The following is a 19472-nucleotide window of genomic DNA, read 5'->3' as shown; positions in this document are numbered from 1 at the left end:
TCATATTCTGTTCTATTTTTTTCATTCTTTATATTCTGTTTTGTTATTTCTTGATCTCTTATCACTAAACTGTCTTCCCCAGTTCTTTTAGCATCACTTCATGTAAGTCTCTCCAGGCCTTTCTGAAATCATCCTGCTGATTGTTTCTTATAGAATACTAAAATTCCATAACATATGTATACTATAACTTAGGTCACTGAAAGATAATAAGATACATCTCAGGAGCTAAATTATAATACATACACTGGTCAATTTGCTGAATTTCCTTCAGATCACTTGATACAAAGTCACTTTCATTGGATGGCAAAATTGCAAAGAAAAAAATTAAATTGTGAGGTTTCATTGTATTTTGCTATTAAAATTTAAAGGTGATTAAACTGAAGATTAAGTATACATATACAACCATATTTAATTTAGGCCTCTAAGCAAATAATAGAATTTAATTTAAAAATAACAATAAGCCTCAAATTGTCACAAAAAAGTCTTCTTGACAGTGTGGATCCAAGTTTAGGATTTCTCATTAAGATAATTATCATGTGTCTTTAAATTTGTTGTTTAAAATTCCATGTTACATTTCCTTTCTAGCCTATTCTTCAAATTTATCTGTGCTCTGTTTTAAGGGAATTTAGATGGAAATTAACAAAGATAAGATAATGGGGGGAAAAAGAAACATTCTTTCAAACTTTCTTTTTCTGTTTTGTGGATTAAAGGAAGTTATTCTGGACTGATTTGGGAATTAATCCTCAAATTGAAAGCTCTTCTCTTCAAGGCAATGATCGGCTGATTATAGCCAATACTGATCTGGTCTGGCCTAGTGGAATAACGATTGATTATGTAGATAACAAGTTGTATTGGTGTGATGCCAAGAAATCTGTTATTGAAGTGGCCAATCTGGATGGTTCGGGACGCCGAAGACTTATCCAGAATGATGTAGGTGAGGTTTGGGATAGATGATTACTTTAATTGTTGTTTGTGTTGATATTATGTCCATTATATGTTTGCCTACACACATGCACATACTCAGAAAGAGTGAGATTCCTAATCCCCGGGGAACTGTGAGTTGTGTATGTAGATAATTCATGAACCAATGAGAGAGTTGAGATATCTTTTTTCTCAGAGTTTGTAATACAAGTGTTCATTTTGAAGTTCAATAAAGTTCAAATCTTATATTTAAGGAAACATTCAATCACTCCTGCATTTTTCTTTTATTGAATGAAAAGTACTTGCAATATAGTAATAATTCTGATTATCTACATTCAAAGGATCATAGGCTGCAACTGAAAGCGACTTTAGAGATCATTTAGTCCAACCTCAGAGAACTTAATTGACACATCCAAAATCATATTGGTAGTACAGAGCAGAGTCAGCTTTACAATAGGTCCTGAGACTCCAAAGTCAGTGTTTTTTCTGTTTTATTATAATGAATGAAATTTTAAGAGAAAAAAACCAATAACTCCAAATTTTATGTTTTTTTTTAATTTTAGGAAAAAAATACTCTTAGATATAGATATGAGTTAGTGGTTATATAAACATTTATTGGGGGGACAAATATTTACTTTGTAACTGCTGTCATATGTATATATGACAGCAACAGATATAGACAACAGACTATCTATATATGTATGCATGTATGTATGTATGTATGTATGTATAGTCTCTGCTCTCTAGGAGCTGAGAAATTATAAGGTCTAATAGACCCAATCAGCACTTCTTTGAGTATCTGTTCCCTAGAGATATTTGGTTATATTGTAATGCCGGAGAAACTGAGGCAAGACAGAAATTAGATTTTTAATATTTTAATAATGGAGAATTTTGGCTAGCTATCAAACAGGCTTCATGTCCAAAAGATGTCTGACCCCTACCTGGTTGAATGGGACTCTTGTCTCAAAGCATCCAGCAGCAAGCAATTAATTCCAGAGACTTTTATAGGGCTCCAGCTATCAGGGAAACAAAGGCAAGGGGTGGGGCAGAACACTGGGTGAGTAGAAATTCCAGGAAAGATGTAAGAGATCAAAGATTATACTAAAGAGTATATTGGGAAATTGTAAAAATATATTTTAAAGAAATTTAAAATATTTTTTAAAGAAGGTATAATTTACAGTGAACGCAAGTCACACAGGATGGATAACCATGGATGGGTTGCAATTTGCATTGTTCGAATGAATATCTATATGAATGAATGCAATGAAATATATTTTATAACATGAGACATTAGTATATATATATATATATATATATATATATATATGTATGTATGTATTCAGAAATTATCTGAAAAATAGTATGTTAAGCAATCATTTTGGCGAGTTCAGAAGCACGGCAGGTGCCATATTTGCTATTTTGCTTGTCTCAAAGATTCAGAGATGGATCTTAGAAATCATGTAATCCAACTCCTTTGTTTTTACAGAAAAGGAAACTGAGATCCAGAGAACTTAGTGACTTATTCAGAATTGCTCAGAGAGCAATTAATAGAACTGGAAAACAAACAGTCCAAATCCAGAGCTCCATTACAAAACCTATGTCCTTTTTTTGCATTTGTTGTTTTTCTCTTTATGCAATTCTTAACTCAACTAAAGAGTCTTCCTGCTATCTGGTGGGTGTACAAGAGTTGGCTGTTACCGATTGTCTCGTTACATATTCGAATGTTAGAGTTATGTAGTCCAATGGTTTCCTCATGTGTAGGCTTCCCCTCTGATGCCAAATCTAGAGCTCTTTCTCTTATACAATTTTTTGAATCTGTGTATATGTTGTGATTAACAAAATGCAAATTCATTTAAAAGGTACTTAATTCATAGACTCATTTTGTCATGATGCATATTTTTAAACAGTGGGTACAAATGCTATAATTACTGTCATAAGGATTTGTGAAATCTCTTTATATTATAAAAATTTTCCCATACTTAAAAAAAGTGGTTGAGAACTGTATTCATTCCTTTCAGTATTTTAATATTTTTGAAAAGATGAATTGTTCTGTTGATTTGCTGTCATTTAGAGAACTCTTCATCTACCCATTATTCTTCCATTCATTTATCTTATCTTTTTTTTTCCTGAGACAATTGGGGTTAAATAACTTTCCCAGAGTCACACAATAGGAACTGTTAAGTATCTGAGACCAGATTTGAACTCAGGGCCTCCTGACTTCAGGCCTGGTGTTCTATGCCTTGCGCCACCTAGCTGCCCCCTTCCATTCATTTATGTACTCGGTATGCATCATCTTTAATATGTAAACTTATTTCTTATTTTTAAACCTACCAAAGAAATTAAATACATGGGAAAGTGATCAAGTGTATATTTGTTTTTGTACAAAATAGCAAAAATCAAATCAATTTTTCTCAGACTGTAAAGACAACATCATGTAGAAACCAATTCTGCTTACATGTACTTCCTTTAGAAAAAGACAGTTTCAAAAGGTTGATTCATCTATCTTCTCCCCCCCACCCCCCTCGCCCCAAAACTGCAAGGTTGGGATTTGTTAGATTAAGGTAGAAAAGGACTCCTATGTACATAAAGTATAATTATAATGAGGATTTTTCAGATGTAATCTATAGAAATCATTCTCATTACTTTAAAGTTAACCATATGAGAGTGTATGTGGTGGGGGAATTAATGAGGAGTTCTTATTTCATTAATAAAGGAAACTTCCAGTGAAGAAGTTCTCAAAGCTTAAATCTAGATCTTTCTGAATAAGTCTGATTATGGAGAAATGGATAGAGGCTAAGCTTGGTATCAGTTGTTATGACCTTGGGAAAGTCACTTAACCTAGGTTTGCTTCAGTTTCCCCATCTGTAAAATGAAGAATCATAACATCACCTACCTCTCAGAGTTGTTGAGTATCAAATGAGGTAATAATTATAAAATCTTTACCACAGTGCCTAGTACATAATAATTGCTAAATTATTATATGTTTATTACAATGATGTTGTTGATACATGTGTAACTTCAGGTATATGTAGCCATCTGTATATTAGGTTTATGCCATTATTTTCTATAGGACCTCAAAGCCCCTATTTCTTTTTCTGGATTTCTTCATGAATTTGCTTAAATTCCTTAAGTTTTGATCAAAAATTAGTTGCTATTATTACTCACATTTTACAACTGAGAAAATTGAGGTAGAAGAAACTTAAAGATCACTTAGCCAGTCAGCTTCTGAGGCTAGATTTGAACTCATCATCCTTAATCTAAGGTCAGCACCCTCATCACTGAATCACCTAGTTGCCTTGGTCTCACAAAGTGTGGCTATGTCAGAGATGGCCTCTCTATCCACTAGTCTAGAGTTGCAAAGTACAATCTCTTCTTCACTCCTTCTAAAGCTGTACCGAGGGCAGCAACACTCCCAAATGCCTCTGAAACCAGATTCAAATGTAATTAAGAAATATTAAATAGAGAAATAAAAATACAATTAGAATATAAATGATGTTAATATGTGGTTTTCTAAATCGATGTATGATTTGCCAAGGATCCTTATATACAGCTTAGTGGCCTTTTCTCTTTTTTGTACACATTCCTTTAAATTTCAAGTTCCTGCCTTTCTTTAAATATACTTTGCAAAGAAAAGCTACAGCTAATTGATATGTCTGGCTTCCAGATCACCCATTTGATGTGGCTGTATTTGAGGATCATGTTTGGTTCTCTAATTGGGCTAAGCCTTCAGTAATAAGGGTGGACAAGAGGACTGGCCAAAACAGGGTATGTCTTCGAGGCAGCATGCTGAGGCCCTCATCCTTGGTTGTAATTCATCCTTTGGCAAAACCAGGTACACTGGGAATATGATGCAAATGTGATTTGAATGGCTTCTGCTGATTTGGGGTGAGGGTTTGGGAATTTTGCTACTTTTATTTCTCTGAGGAAATTTTTAGTTTTCATGTAATTTAAACTTCATTTCAACTAAAGCAGTTTGGTAGAAATTACAGAATTTTAGTTGTCGTCTTTCAGTTGTGTCTAATCCTTCTGGGTTTTTTGTTTTGGGAGTTTTCTTGGCAAAGATATTGGAGTGATTTGGTATTTTCTTCTCCAGCTCATTTAATAGATGAGGAAACTGAGGTAAGCAGGGTTAAGTGGCTTGCCCAGCATCACACGACTAGTTTTTGAAGTTGGATTTGAATTCAGGAAGAACAATCTTCCTGAGTTTAAGCTTGACATTCTATCCATTATTCCATCTAGGTGCCCTCAAATATGTACCATCTAGCTTCCCCCAAATATACAAAATTGTGTATTCTAATGCATTTTGCTTCTACCTCCACAGCTATCTTTGCTCATTCATTATATTTTGGTTACATACTCACATGAAAAATAATGGCTGTAGGTACAAATACAGAGATATTCAAATATATGGCATAGACATAGTCTTGGCCTTCAGAGACAAAATGAATTACAAATAACTAATTAGCTTTAACTGGAGCTAAAGATCAGTATTATCAGTGATCAATATTATTATAGAGAGAGTGTCTCTATTAGCTTTATTAAATAGGAAAAAAACTAGACTAGTCCTACCACAAGTTTTCTGTTTGGTTATTTGGTTGCTACACTGTGACAGTAACACTTCTACTTGATTGTTCAACCTGACACTTGATAGCATCCAAATAATATAGAACCAACAACTCTTCTTGGGAACCTCTTGGCAGTTGCACAAGAAGTGCATAATATGTTTTCCCAAAGAATGGTCTGTGCATTGTGGTTTTAGTCAATAGCTTCCTTTCATACTTCTGGTAGATCTGTGAACATGTCTATTTTTTCATTAGGAGCTAATCCCTGCATACATTAAAATGAAGCCTGTAAACATATTTGTAAAGAGAGATTTGGAATCGTTCAATGTTTGTGTCAAGAAGGCTTTCAGAAAACACAAAATAGTAAAAAAAAAAAATGCCAGGGTCTATTTCAGATGGAAATAGGTAGTCATTTTTGTTGCAAATGTAATAATTTAACCAATGCAAAAAAAATCAAAATCCAAAGAATAATAAAATATAAAATGATCAAAGATATACAGATTTAGTGCTAGAAAGTCACATATGGTTCTAGAGTTTTAAGTGTGTTCTAGCTATATATGTTCAAAGAGAGAATTTGTTTACTACTAGTTATTTCTTGTGAGTGGGGTAAATTGTTTAAAATATATGTATAACATATTTCCTCCTTTTTCCTTTTTCTCCCTCCTACTCCACTTTCTTCTCCTTTCTGTCTGTCTTTGCCTCTCTTTTTCTGTCTGCCTGTCTGTCTCTGAGTCTTTCTGTTTCTCTTTGTGTTCTCTCCTTCACCCCCTCTCTCTCCTATCTTCACTAATGTTTTTATACCCTCTCTTAATGTGCTCAAAAGGTAAATGCTTTAATTAAAGAAATTGAGTACAGTTGAACCTATTTTAATTACATGGAACATCTTCTCTTTTTAGTTTTTGTTTTAATATGGTATTGATTGGACCTTTGGTTCAATCATAGACTGCTAATTCTGAAATGTGAGGTACTGGTTATTTACTGTCAGTTTCATTTTTGGAGAAATGATTTCATTTTTTTGGAGAAATATTTGGAGACTACCATGTATATAATATCTTTCAATTCTTCTCTTGAAGGAAATATTTAAGATATATAAATATGTAGCTTCTTAGTAAGCTATAAACATTTGGTTTCATTTTTTAATCCCCACAATTTTAAAACAGATTTTTCTTCACCCTCTCTCATGCCTAACTTTGCATAGAAATCATCAAGAATAAAAATATATATTGGCTTATCTAGAGGGTCTTATTTTATGAGAGGGTCTTAGAGGGTCTTATTTTATAAGGAGACAATTTATGGTCTGATGTTTAATATGAAACTGTGGATATTCATTAGTAGTAGTTGGTTCTTGTATAACCTATGTTATTCCAATTTACTTCCCTTGTGTGTTTGAGTTACTGGTCCAGGGCTATTATCATAATTCACTATATGAACTCTGAGTGGGCTTTGTATTTGTGAGCAAAATTCTACTTGAAATATCAATAAGAGAGACGCTTATCTAAATGAAACTGATAAAAACATTCTATCTACTATTCTCTAACAGCCAGTCAGATGAATGCAAATAATGATACAGCACTACTGGAGAATGTGTTGGGAAAAACAGTAGAAGAAAAAACCAGGGAAGAACAAGAACCCAAACATGGACTAGTAGCTGAAATCATGATTTCAGGTAGGAACAATGAGTTCTCTCCTCTGCCTTTGGTTCATATAGATCATTTATTGAAGAAGACAAGCCAACATGATGGTTGGGTGGGAAATGATAAGAGCAGAGGACCTGGGTTCAACTTTTTGCTTTGTTACTTACCTCTTGTGTAATTAATTTCTCTTCTGGACTGCAATATCCTCAATATTAAAAAAATGAGAGAATTGGATCAGATGATTCTGAACTTCTAAACTCAGATTCTTTTCTTCCCCTAACTTTTCTTTCTTTAGAAGGCAGGGCATGAACCTGACTCATTTATAGTCCATGTGGGAGGTTATAGTCTTGAATTCTCCAGGAAGAAATTATGCTGAGAAAAAAACTGAGAAAAAAAGGATGAAGTCTGTTTGGGGTGTTATGATAATGCCAACCATCCACATATGGATTCTCTAGCTTATTCTCTTTCATAATTGTTTTTGTTATCCTCTAATCCTTTGATGAGGGAAGAGAAAGAGACAGAGACAGAGAGAGAACCAGAGACAGACAGAACCAGAGAGAGGAGAGAGAAAGTACAATATTTGTAGCAGCTAGATGATAATTTTCAAATAAAATTTGAAGGAATTTACAAGGTATAAACACTGGTAGCTTCCCTTTCCAGACAGAATCTGTATTAAGTCAACCATTGCAAAAACTTAGAATTTTGTTCCATATTCTGGGCTTGTTTACTAGACCATTAGAAACATATCAAAACAATGGTTCTCAAAGAATCTCATTTTGTAGATCATCTACCAGACCACCTTGCAAATTGAGGTTTGGATTTCCATCCTTACTTGTTGCTATTTGACTTTGGTAGGAAAAACATAAAAAGGTTATGTTCATTTAAAATTTAAAAAATAAGAGATAGAAGAAGAAAAAAAAGTACAAGTATTTATTTTATTTTATTTTATTAAGCATTTACTATATATCATGCACTTGATAAATGCTTTACAACTATAAATCATAATTTATAAATAAGAATTATAATGTCATAGTAAGAATAGAAGTAGAGACAATATTATATTACACTCACTAATATTATGAAGGACTAATCCAAAGAAGATCATGACTATGAAAATCATAACGATGTAGTTTGAAAACACTGGTTTTGAAATTGCAAGACTCCTTGAGTCTTATTTTCCTTATCTCTGAAATGAAAGGAATTGGTCTAGAATGTTAAAGTCTCTTGGCAGAACCAGATTAAAATGCAATTGAGAAATTTTTTTAAAAATAAGAATATAGTATAACACAATTAATGGTACTTTGTGGTTTTCAAAGTCAGTATGCTTTCTATTTGAGGCAGCTAGGTGGGACAACAGATAGAGTATTGGGTTTGGAATCTGGAATACTCATCTTGGTGAGTTCAAATTCAGCCTCAGACATTCATTTAACACTATCTACCTCAGTTTCCTTATCTATAAAGAATATCTATATAAACTACTCTAGTATTTTGCCAAAGAAAACCCCAAATGGAATCACAAAGAGATGGACCACTGCTAAAACAGCTCAGCCACAACATACTTTTTATTTGAGTTTGACATCATTCACAAAGTGAATGAAAGACAGCTAGGTGGTCACAAGTGTAACATATGATGTAAAATTGGGAAAGATGGTGAATATCAAGAAAGGTGAGAAACAAAATGACAGAAGACTTGATTTCACATATTGTGAATAAAAGTGGTTAGGAAGTATTTCCTGACCTCATATCCCTATTTGCCTATTTGCACGTTGTGTCCCTTGCTACTGTTTCTGCTTTCTGGAGCTGAGCTGAATAAATGTAGTTCTTTTCCCAAATGAGAGTCTTTCAAATACTTAAAAAATAAAATATGCTATTTACTCCTCCCCATCCCAAATCTTCTCTTTATCCAGGATAAAGATCTTTCATTTTAGAAAGAGTCAGGAGATGGTTCTACCATAGATTTGCTGTATGACCTTCGCAAATCACTCAACTTTGATAATAATAATTACTCTGGGCTTCAAAACTATTCCTCTACTGCTGTATCATCCCAAAACTCTCTCAGTGTTCAAGGCCTTCACCCACTGGAACTATCCACCAATAGCATTTGGTTCATTCTGTAATATTCTCCTATCAGAATCTACCTTTCTTCCATTAGAGAGTGGATTTTGTGGATATACAAAGGCCAATCAAAGACCCACTGATAGTTTCTGAATTTCAAAATCATGCCCCAGCACAGGGTATCATCATCTCCACCCATCTCCCACCTACTTTTTAGCTTTTCCGCTCACCTGATTCTCATATGTAATAGGATTCAATAATCTTCACTATCCTTGCTACTCTGTGGACATGCTCCCGTTTATTATTGTCTTCCTTAAACCATGGTGCCCCAAACAGAGGATTATGAAATGGGAAGGGAATTTGAACTCATCCATCCAATTCCTTTGTTTTATAAATATGAAAGCTAAGGCCCACAGAGGTTAGATGACTTGCCAATGTTTTGTAGGCAATACATAGTAGAGTCAGAATTCCAACTCAGCTCCTATGCTTCCCAATTCATAATTCTTTCTAGCATACTGCTTCTTAAAGGGGTCTGCTGTTATAGCTGCCCCACATAGCTAGACACAATTACATTTCCTCTCTCAGTAATAGAAGAGATGTTTTAATGCATGTGGGTGCTATAATCTACCATTTTGATGGGATGTTCCTGCTCCCAAAGTGAATTCACATTTCACAGAAGAATGTTGCTGCTGTTTGCTGCTCAAAGCCTTATTCTTTTCCCCAAAGGGAGCTGCATTTCCAAGGAGTATGAAACGAGATGTTTTTTAGCTTGCATGGTTTGTGACTCTGTAAAATGCCTTGAGGTTTGCAAGTCAATGCATAAAACTCAGTAATGAATATGTACAGTGACATTCACATTCTAATTTTTTATGTCATGGCACATAGGATTTCAGTAAATTGAGGATAACATTTTTATGGTTGGGTTTTTTCTTTGTCAGTACACAAATCTACTCATTATATTTTAAGCCTATTTGCCTTTTATTTGGAGTATAAGAATTATATCGATTCTGTCCTATCATGCTGATTGAAGATTGCCAACAGAATGTTGAAACTTTTGAAATCTGAGTTCATTTATTCTTGAAAGAATGCCAAGCTATACTTTAATTTTAAAAAAAGCTTTTAAAAGCACAGAAATGTATTCACAAAGCTTCTTAGACACCAGATAGCTCTTTAAGTACGAATTTGATGAGTTGCTTGTAAATAAATCAGAAACATATTCCCTGAAATTCTCTTAACCTAAACAAAGCTTTTAAAAGTCAGCAAAGAGCTTGTGGGGAAAAAAAATCCATGTGGAATTTAGCTCTCTCAGGACTTAGGCAAGAAATAGAATCCTGAAATATTTTGTAGGACCTAGAACGTGAAAATTCATTATCTCTTCAAAGACTCAGAAATACTCTGATGGCAGTTGTCTCTGTTTGCAGATGAGGACAGCTGTGCCTCTGTGAATTGTGGTGTGAATGCTCAGTGCATTTCAAAGGGAAAGGATGCCTGGTGTGAGTGCTTGGAAGGATTCATCAAGAATGCAACCCTATGCTCTGGCAAGTACAAAGGCTAAATATATAGAGCTTGAAACATTAATGTGCATCTCTTTAGCTCTCACTGAATTTAAAATCCCGCCTTCCCAAAGTCTATTGGAACCATCAAATCTAAGACATTTTCTTCATTATTAAATAAACAGAATGGAAGACATAAATTATAGAAAAAATATGAAAAATTGTGCAAGTGTTTTATCCATTATGATTATTTTAGAACATGATAACACATAATACAATGATGTATACATACATACATGATTGCATAGGTTTAACAGAGAAGAAAAGTCAACAATTAGCTTTGGCAATAAAAGAATAAGCAGAAACATGATTTTAAAATCATCTTTTCAAAGTCACCAGAAGCATTTATTTTTCAAGAGCTCAAATGTTCATAAATTTCTGTTAGGCAGTGACATATGTTGTATTAGTTTCTAGCTTGTACTGATAACCACAGAATGTATATTGTCATTAACTGGGAAAAAAATCTGTGGAAGGGATTGACATAAACATAGTGAATATAACTTTTAATACTAAAATTTATTTACCTACATCAACTTCCTGAGAGAAGAAATTATGTTGTTTCACCTTTATATTATGGACAACTAGATGGCACAGTGGTTAGAGTGCTAGGTCTGGAGTCTCGAAGACCTGAGTTCAAATTTGACCTTAGACACATACTAGCTGTATGACTCTGCCAGCTCACTTAACCCTGTTTGCCTCAGTTTCTTCATCTTAATGATGTTTGTTGGATTGAATGGAGATACTGCAATAAGACTTTTCATCAAATTTCCTTCTACCAATGAGCCTATCAGGTCTAGTCCTGATTCCTCATCCTAAAAGGACTCTTATTCAACCAAATATTTGAGAACTGCATGCGTATTTGTCCTGAATTTAACTACATGAAGAAGCTTTGGGATGCAGCTTAGGATTCTAAATTGCCATATTTCCTTCTTTAATACTTTGACCATTTACTCCAGAATAGTCTTTACATCTTGCCTATTAAACCATTTTCCTCATAGATATTGATGAATGCGCAATGGATAATGTACTTTGCCAGCCAGAATCATCTGAATGCATCAACACTGAGGGTGACTATGTCTGCAAGTGTTTGGAAGGCTACAGTGGAGATGGGTTAAACTGTTATGGTAAGAAAAAAGGGGAGTTTGTGAAAGAAATAGTAGCATTCAAGGAAATGACCCTGGTAGGAAGATGAGCAAGGAAGACAAAATAATGAATGAGACAGAATGCACCTCAAAATGAAAGAAGGCTCTATGTGATGCATTTATCCTGACATCTCTGTTATTGGGGGGAAAAGGAGATGAGAGTCTGCATGCTAATACACAGTGAATAGGATTCAAAAGACAGCTGGTGTTCCTCCCTTCTGCCTTTCAAATTCTTTTTTCTGAGATTTGAGTGGCATCAGTTACTTATCAATATATTCTGCCTTAGGCTGTCTGTAGATTTCTCCCTTTTACACTGACACTTCATTTGGCAACTGAACTAGAAGGAAATTTGGAGCTGCTGAAGGTTCATTGGAAATTGTTGTGGTGCATATAAATGAGGAAGGATGGGGCTCTATGGGAAAACTCATCTTTAGTGTTTTGGATGAGTTAAATAATTCCCAGGTTCAATCTGCTGACATTTTTATGGGCAACTAGAGGACATACAAGCTCAATAGAAAGCTACTTTTATAACCTCTCTCTCTTCTGCCAGAATTTGGGTGTGGCTTTTAGTTTTGTCAGTTCATTTCATGACTTGTCTTATCATTCCACTTGTCAGTAGTATTATTACCCTACAAGTGAAGACCTGCCAGAGCCAACCTTGTCAAAATGAAATATGTGGAGTTGTCCATAGGATTTCATTTCCTTTAGTCTCTTAGCTTCTATTTCTTTCCATTTTTTTTAAAGAGCTGTCCACAATGAGGGACTGAGGCAGTGAAGAACTGTGACATGAATGTTGGTGCTTTTAAATGGACTGGCATGTCCCATACATCATGAGGGAAAGACAAAGATTCATCAGCCCAATTACTAATTTTCCAGCTTAGATTGGTTTAAAACAGACCCTTATCAGATTAATTCCTTGGAGACCACAGGCATATATAAAGGCTCTTTTGAGTATGTATTTGGTTGACAGTCAGGAAAATGTCATGGTTCTAATGAAATAGATCTTAGACAATTTAAACAAACTGGTTTTCTATTTAATTTTTTTTGATGAAAAAGAAAGGGATCCTCCCTTGGCTGGTTAAAACTCTGAGTTTGAGGTTCCTGCACATCCCCATGCCTTTTATTCAATAAACTCATTCCAGTGGTGGCCACATTCATGGTATCAGTGCCCTGTCTTACAAAACTAACTTCCAGTCTCTACAAGAGAAAAAATGTGGCTTGCCCCTCTCTTTTTTGGGTTGAGATAATAGATTTGAACCTGGAAAAGATCTTTGAGGCCATGTACTTCAAATATACTACTTTATAGGGCTGAGGAAATCAAGTTTATAGAGGTTGTGACTCAGTCACAAAGTAAAAGCTTTAGTGAAGTGGTGTTTGAACATAAGTCCTTTGATTCCAGAACCAGTGCTTTTCCTCACTGCATCATGTTGCATCCCATCCAGCTTTTCTTTTCTTTTTTTCTTTTGCCACACAACCACATCTTCTCCTAGTACTGTAACAGATGATCTTTCACATGAGGAAAGTAAAACCAGGAGGCAGGAGGTCAGTTAAAAAATGGTCAATTTGTATCATAAGTTGAATCAAAGATACAGAAGTAACCAATCAGGCAGTGGACAAGCATTTATAAAGGACTTATTATATGTCAGGCAGAGAGAAATGCAAAAACGTAGTCTCTGCCCTCAATGAAATTATAAGTCTAATTGGAGGAGATAACAAAATTATACATACAAACTATATACAGCATAAATGGGGAAGGAAATAAACATTTATGTAGTGCCTACTGTGTGTCAGGCACCTCTCACAACAACCCTAAGTAGTGTTATCTCCATTTTACAGTTGAGGTTGTTTCAATTATGGTCTACTTTTTGTGACCCCATTTGGGGTTTTCTTGGCAAAGACACTGGAATAGTTTGCCTTCTACAGCTCATTTTACAGAAATGAGACCAACAGTTTGACAAACTTTCTTGAGTAGGTAGAAAGTGTCTGAGACCAGCTTTGAACTCAGGGCTTCCTGACTCTAGGTCCAGTGCTTAATCCACTATATACTGAGCATTGTGCACTATATAGGAGGGTATGAATAGCTAGGAAAGGTCTCCTGTAGAAGAAAGCATTTGAGCTGAGTCTTGAAAGAAGCCAACAAAACCAGATGGCAGAGGTGAAAAGGAAAAGCATTCTGAGCCTGGAAGGAAAATCAGGGCAGAGTCAGAGAGAAGGAAGAAAGGAGGGGGAGTAAAGAGTAAGAAGAATCTAAAGATGGAGAGGGACCAGAACAGAAAGGACCTTATGTAAGAACTTTCTTAGTGGAATCAGCTTCTAATTTTGGGAGTTACCCTGGGCTGAGTTCCCTTTCTCCTTTTATTAGAAGCAAAAATTAGGGGGAAAATTTTTTCATCTATCAGGGCAGATAGATGTATAAGTACACACAAATGCATTTGTTTGATGAAAAGCAATTAACAGCGATATAGTGGATATTTTATTCAAAATCTTTGTAGCTATATTCATTAGGGAAATTAGTCTCTAATTTTCTTGCTCTCTTTTAGCTCTTCCTAGTTTTGGTATCAACACACCTTATTTGTGAAGCCCTGTTTGACAAGGCTTCATCTTTGCCTATTTTCTCAAATAGTTTAAATTGTATTGGAAAGAATTTTTTTTTTTTTTAATGTTTGGTAGCATTCACTTGTGAATTCACCTGATCCTGGGGATTTTTTCCCTAGGGAGTTCAAATTCTTCTTTTTTTTTTTTAATGTGGGGTTTATTTAGAGTTTTTATTTACTGAAATGTTAATCTAGATAATTAATATTTTTATAAATATTCATAGATTTTCACTCAGATTATCAGATTTATTGGCATATATGGCATGTGGGCATAGTGGCATATTGGACAAAATATTTCCTAATGATTGCTTTAGTTTTTTCTTTGCTGGTGGTGATTTCACCCTTTTCATTTTTGATACTGGATATTTGGTTTTCCTTTTCCTTTTTTTTTTTTTAATCAAATTAATCAATAATACCTATATAATTGGTTTTCTCATAAAACCAGCTCCTAGGACAATGTGTTTTTTCTTTTCTTTTTTTTACTTTGTCATATTAATCTCACTTTTGATTTTAAGTATTTCCAATTTCATATTCAATTGGGGATTGTTAATTTGTTCTTTTTCAAGTTTTCTTTTTTTTTTTAAGTTGTGTGCCTAGTTCATTGATCTGTTCTTTTTTCATTTTGTTAATGTAAGGATTTAGAGAAATACATTTCTTCCCTAAATACTATTTGCCTGCATCCCATAAGTTTTGGTACATTCTCTCATTAATGTTATTCTCTATAATGAAATTGTTTCTATGATTTGTTCTTTGACCTACTTCTTCTATAAGAGTAGATTACCTAGTTTCCAATTAATTTTTAATCTATCAGGGCAAATAGATGATTCAGTGGATAGAGTGCTAACCCTGAAGTCAGAAGGAGTTCAAATCTAGTATCAGACATTTAACATTTACTAGCTATGTGACCTCCCCCCCCAAAAAAAAAACCTCAAAACAAAAAAAAATTTTTTTAAATCTATCTTTCCACAACCCTATGTTGAAATGCAATTTGGAGAAGAATATATTCCACATTTTGGCCTTTTTACATTTGATTTTGTGGTTTTTGTGCCCCATTATATGATTTATTTTTGTGTAGGTGCTAATGCTGCAGAGAAAAAGATATATTCCTTTCTGTTTCCCATTCACTTTTCTTCAAAGGTCTGTCATATCTAACTATCTAACTTTTCTAATATTCTACTTATCTCCTTAGTTTCTTTCTTGTTTAATTTTTGGTTGAACTTACTGAGTTCTGAGAGGGAACAGTTGAGGTCCTCACTAGTACAGTTTTGCTGTCTATTTCTTCCTGTAATTCACCGAACTTTTCCCTTAAGAATTTGGATGCTAAACCACTTGGTGTATATATTTTAGAATTTATATTACTTCATTATCTATGGTACCTTTTTGCAAGTTGTGATTTCTTTTCTTATCTCTAGATAGACATATATATATATATATATATATATATATATATATTTATTTATTTATTTTTTTGCTTTGTCTGAGATCAAGATTGTTACCCATGCTTTTTTAACTTCAGCTTAAGCATAATGGACTCTACTCTAGCCCTTTACCTTTATTCTGTGTGGGACTTTGTTTCGAGTATGTTTCTATATACAAAATATTGTAAGTTTCTTTCTTTTCTTTTCTTTTTTTTTTTTTTGATCCACTCTGCTATCTACTTCTGTTTTATGAGAGTTCATCCCATTCACATTCACTGTTATGATTATGACTTGTGTGTTCCCCTCCATCCTCTTCTTCCTCTTATTTATGATCTTTCTCTTTTCACTTTTCCTCCTGAGCATTATTTTCAGTCTACTACCTCCCTTGATCTGTCTTTCTTTCTATCAGTGCTGCACCCTCTGTCTCCATTCGTCCTACTTCCCTGTTGGGCAAAAAAAATTCTATATTCAACTGACTGTGTATATTATATCTTCTTTGAGCCAGTACAGATGAGAGTAAAGTTTGAGTGATTCTCATCGCCTACCCTCCCATCTTTCCCTCCACTGTAATGTCTTTTGCATCTCTTCATGTGAAATACACTGTTACACTACTCTACCTCATTCTGCCTTCTGTACCCAGTGTTCTCATCATTTATTTTTTATGTCATTCCTCCAAATTTACCTTGTATCCATTTCCTTTTTCTATGTATATTCCTTCTAACTGTACTGTTGGTGATAGAATTTTTAAGAATTACAAGTGTCATTTTCCTATAAGATATAAACAATTCAGGTCTACTGAATCCCTTATGTTTTTTTTTCCCCCTTTTTACTTGTTTTTGCTTCTCTTGGATCTTGATATTGGAGATCAAATTTTTGGTTTAGTTCTGGCCTTATTCTTATGAAAGCCTGAAATCCTTCTATTTTATTGAATGACCATTCCCTTCCCCCCTCCCCTGCCTTGAAATATTAGGTTCAAGTTTTCTGGGCAAATGATGCTTGGTTATAGTCTTAACTCCTTTGCCTTCTGAAATATCATATTCCATGACTTCCTGTCCTTTAATGTTGCAGCTGTCATGTGCTGTGTAATCCTGATTATAATTCCCAGATATTTGAATTGTTTCTTTCTGGCCCTTGTAGTATTTTTCCTTGATCTGAGTGTTCTGAAATTTGACTATAATCTTCATTAGAGTTTTTATTTTGGAATCTTTTATTTTGGGCAGTTTTCCTTGGTAATTTCTTGCAAGATGCTGTCCAGGTCCTCCCTTTGATTATGGCTTTCCAAAAGTCCAGTGATTCTAATATTGTCTCTTCCAGATCTTTTTTCCAGGTCATTTGTTTTTCTCATAAGGTATTTTATATTTTCTTCCATTTTAAAAATTCTTTTGAATTTGTTTGATTCATTCTTTTTGTTCATTAAAACATTGTTATATTTTTATTTATTTATATTTATATTTATTTTGATTATACACACACATTCATCTTTTACATATTTCCATATGAATCATGTTGGGAGAGAAAAATCAGAACAAAAGGAAAAAAAAACCATAAGAAAAAAAAAAACAAAAGGAAGAAAAAAGTGAACATAGCATGTATTGATTTACATTCAGTCTCCATAATTCTCTCTCTGGATGCAGATGGTTGTTTGTTTGGTTCTTCTTGTCTCATATAGTCATTAGCATCCACTTGTACAATTCTAATTTTTCAGGTGTTTGTTTTCTTCAATTAGATCTTGTACTTTCTTTTCCATTTGGCCAATTATACTCTTTAAGGGGTTGTTTTCTTCAGTGGATTTTTGTATCTCTTTTTCCATTTAACCAATTCTACTTTTTAAGCAGTTTTCCAAGCTGTTGATTCTTTCCCCCATAATTCCCTTGCAGTTCTCATTTCTTTTCCCAGTTTTTCTTCTGCCTCTCTTATATGATTTTTTAAACTCCTTTTTGAACTCTTCTATGAATTCTTTTTGGGCGTGAGACCACTTTCCATTTATCTTTGGGATTTTATTCATCAGTGTTTTGACATTGTTGTCCACTTCTGAATTTGTGTCTTGGTTTTCCCAGTCAATGTAGTACCATAACTTTTTGTGGTCAGAGTCTTTTTTTTTTGTTGTTTTTTGCTCCTCTTCCATCTTCTCTCTGTCCCTATCCCTGTCTCTCTCTCTTTCTTTTTCCTTCCCTCCCTCCTTCCTTCCCTCCCTCTTCTCTCCCTTTTTTCCCCCTTTCTTTTAAATTTGAGCTCTGCTCCCTGGGTAGAAGGAATACTGTCTCAGGCTTTTTGCAGTAGTGGTTATAGGCCCTGCTGTTAACCTGGTGCTGCATTACTATTGTCTTGAGGCCCATGGGGTACCTTCATGTCTGGTACTGGCCGAGGGGGCTGAAGGTGTTTCTCTGGAGCTATACTGAAGCACACAGTTGTCTGGCCTCTGAAAGATGCCAATTTGCCTGGGGCTGTGCCAAGGCACATGGAGACTTGGCTCTTCCTCACTTGGAAGTCAGATTCCTACACTCTATCATGTTATGTTCGCAGAAATCAAATTTAAGACTATATCTCATTCAGAAACTGATATGAAGGAAAACATTTTAGAGGGTTAAGTAACAATCTAAATTCTTGGAAATTTATCTACAGTTTACATTTTCATCATATCCCTCTTTTTCTTACCTCTCTGATAGAAAATTTTCATCTTCCCCCTTAACTGTTAGGTAGTATAATTTCTAGAGTGCTTTTTGAGCCTGAAGCCATTTCAGCTCAGATGCCCTTGTTTTGAAGGAAAAGGCAGTAAATTCATATAAATGTAGGACTGATTTGTCACTCTCTCTCTGTTTCTCTCTCTCTCTCTCTCTCTCTCTCTCTCTCTCTCTCTCTCTCTCTCTCTCTCTCACACACACACACACACACACACCTTCCCCCCCTCTCCACCCAGTATGTTTTTGGGGGGAGGGGGGAGTGAATATAATGATCAATTCAATTCTAAAGAAGGGAATACGACAGAACTTTTTGTTGAACCCTCCTCCTAAGAATGTTATATTTTTCTAACTATGTCTCCCTTTTCCTTTGTCCATATCATTTCTTCTTTCCTTTGACACCTGCTTCTCTTGAAGACATTGATGAGTGTGAAATGGGAACACATACATGTGGAGAAAATGCCCTCTGTAAAAATACAGTGGGAGGTTACACCTGCATCTGCTCTAATGGTGCACCTGGGTTTGGATCTGTTTGTCCTGGTAAGTTAGTGGGTGGTCCAAAGAGATGCTATTTAACTCAAGAAAAACCTCATGAGTGATATTTCTACTGAAGATTCTGGGAATTACTCAGCACTATTAAGCTGCATTCTCTATCCTATCTAAGTTAATTGGCAACTATTCCAAGTTGCCAGTAATATAATAGTGTCTGGAATGTTACAAAGCTGCTAATCTTCCGATTTGTAATGTTGATGGCAGAGTCTGTTGTAATAACTGCCCTCTACAATTCTGGGTGGGTCAGGGGAATTCACCTGAGTGCTTAAATACCCTTTAGCATGAGAATTACTTTAATGATAAAAAGAAATGGTTATTCCTAAACTTTCTTTTCCCTCTAACTGAAGGAGATCTATTTATTTA

The 19472-nt window shown here is 34.6% G+C and overlaps 1 protein-coding gene across 3 annotated transcripts in view; it reads left to right on the top strand.

Annotated features, from left to right (window-relative positions):
- The window catches only part of EGF (epidermal growth factor), a 141637-nt gene that overhangs the window by 76952 nt on the left and 45213 nt on the right, over positions 1-19472 (top strand). For 2 of the 3 annotated variants that reach the window (XM_031943719.1, XM_031943722.1), the window contains exons 13-18: positions 711-934; positions 4586-4753; positions 7024-7149; positions 10594-10710; positions 11724-11849; positions 18975-19097. In XM_031943719.1, the coding sequence (XP_031799579.1) occupies positions 711-934; positions 4586-4753; positions 7024-7149; positions 10594-10710; positions 11724-11849; positions 18975-19097 (884 nt within the window). The remainder of the gene's footprint in view (positions 1-710; positions 935-4585; positions 4754-7023; positions 7150-10593; positions 10711-11723; positions 11850-18974; positions 19098-19472) is intronic. The other variant, XM_031943720.1, reaches the window with a different exon arrangement.

This window comes from Sarcophilus harrisii, chromosome 6 (assembly GCF_902635505.1).
Source record: "Sarcophilus harrisii chromosome 6, mSarHar1.11, whole genome shotgun sequence".
Taxonomy (NCBI): domain Eukaryota; kingdom Metazoa; phylum Chordata; class Mammalia; order Dasyuromorphia; family Dasyuridae; genus Sarcophilus; species Sarcophilus harrisii.
Note: the sequence above shows the minus strand (reverse complement) of the source record. Positions and strands in the feature narration are given on the sequence as shown.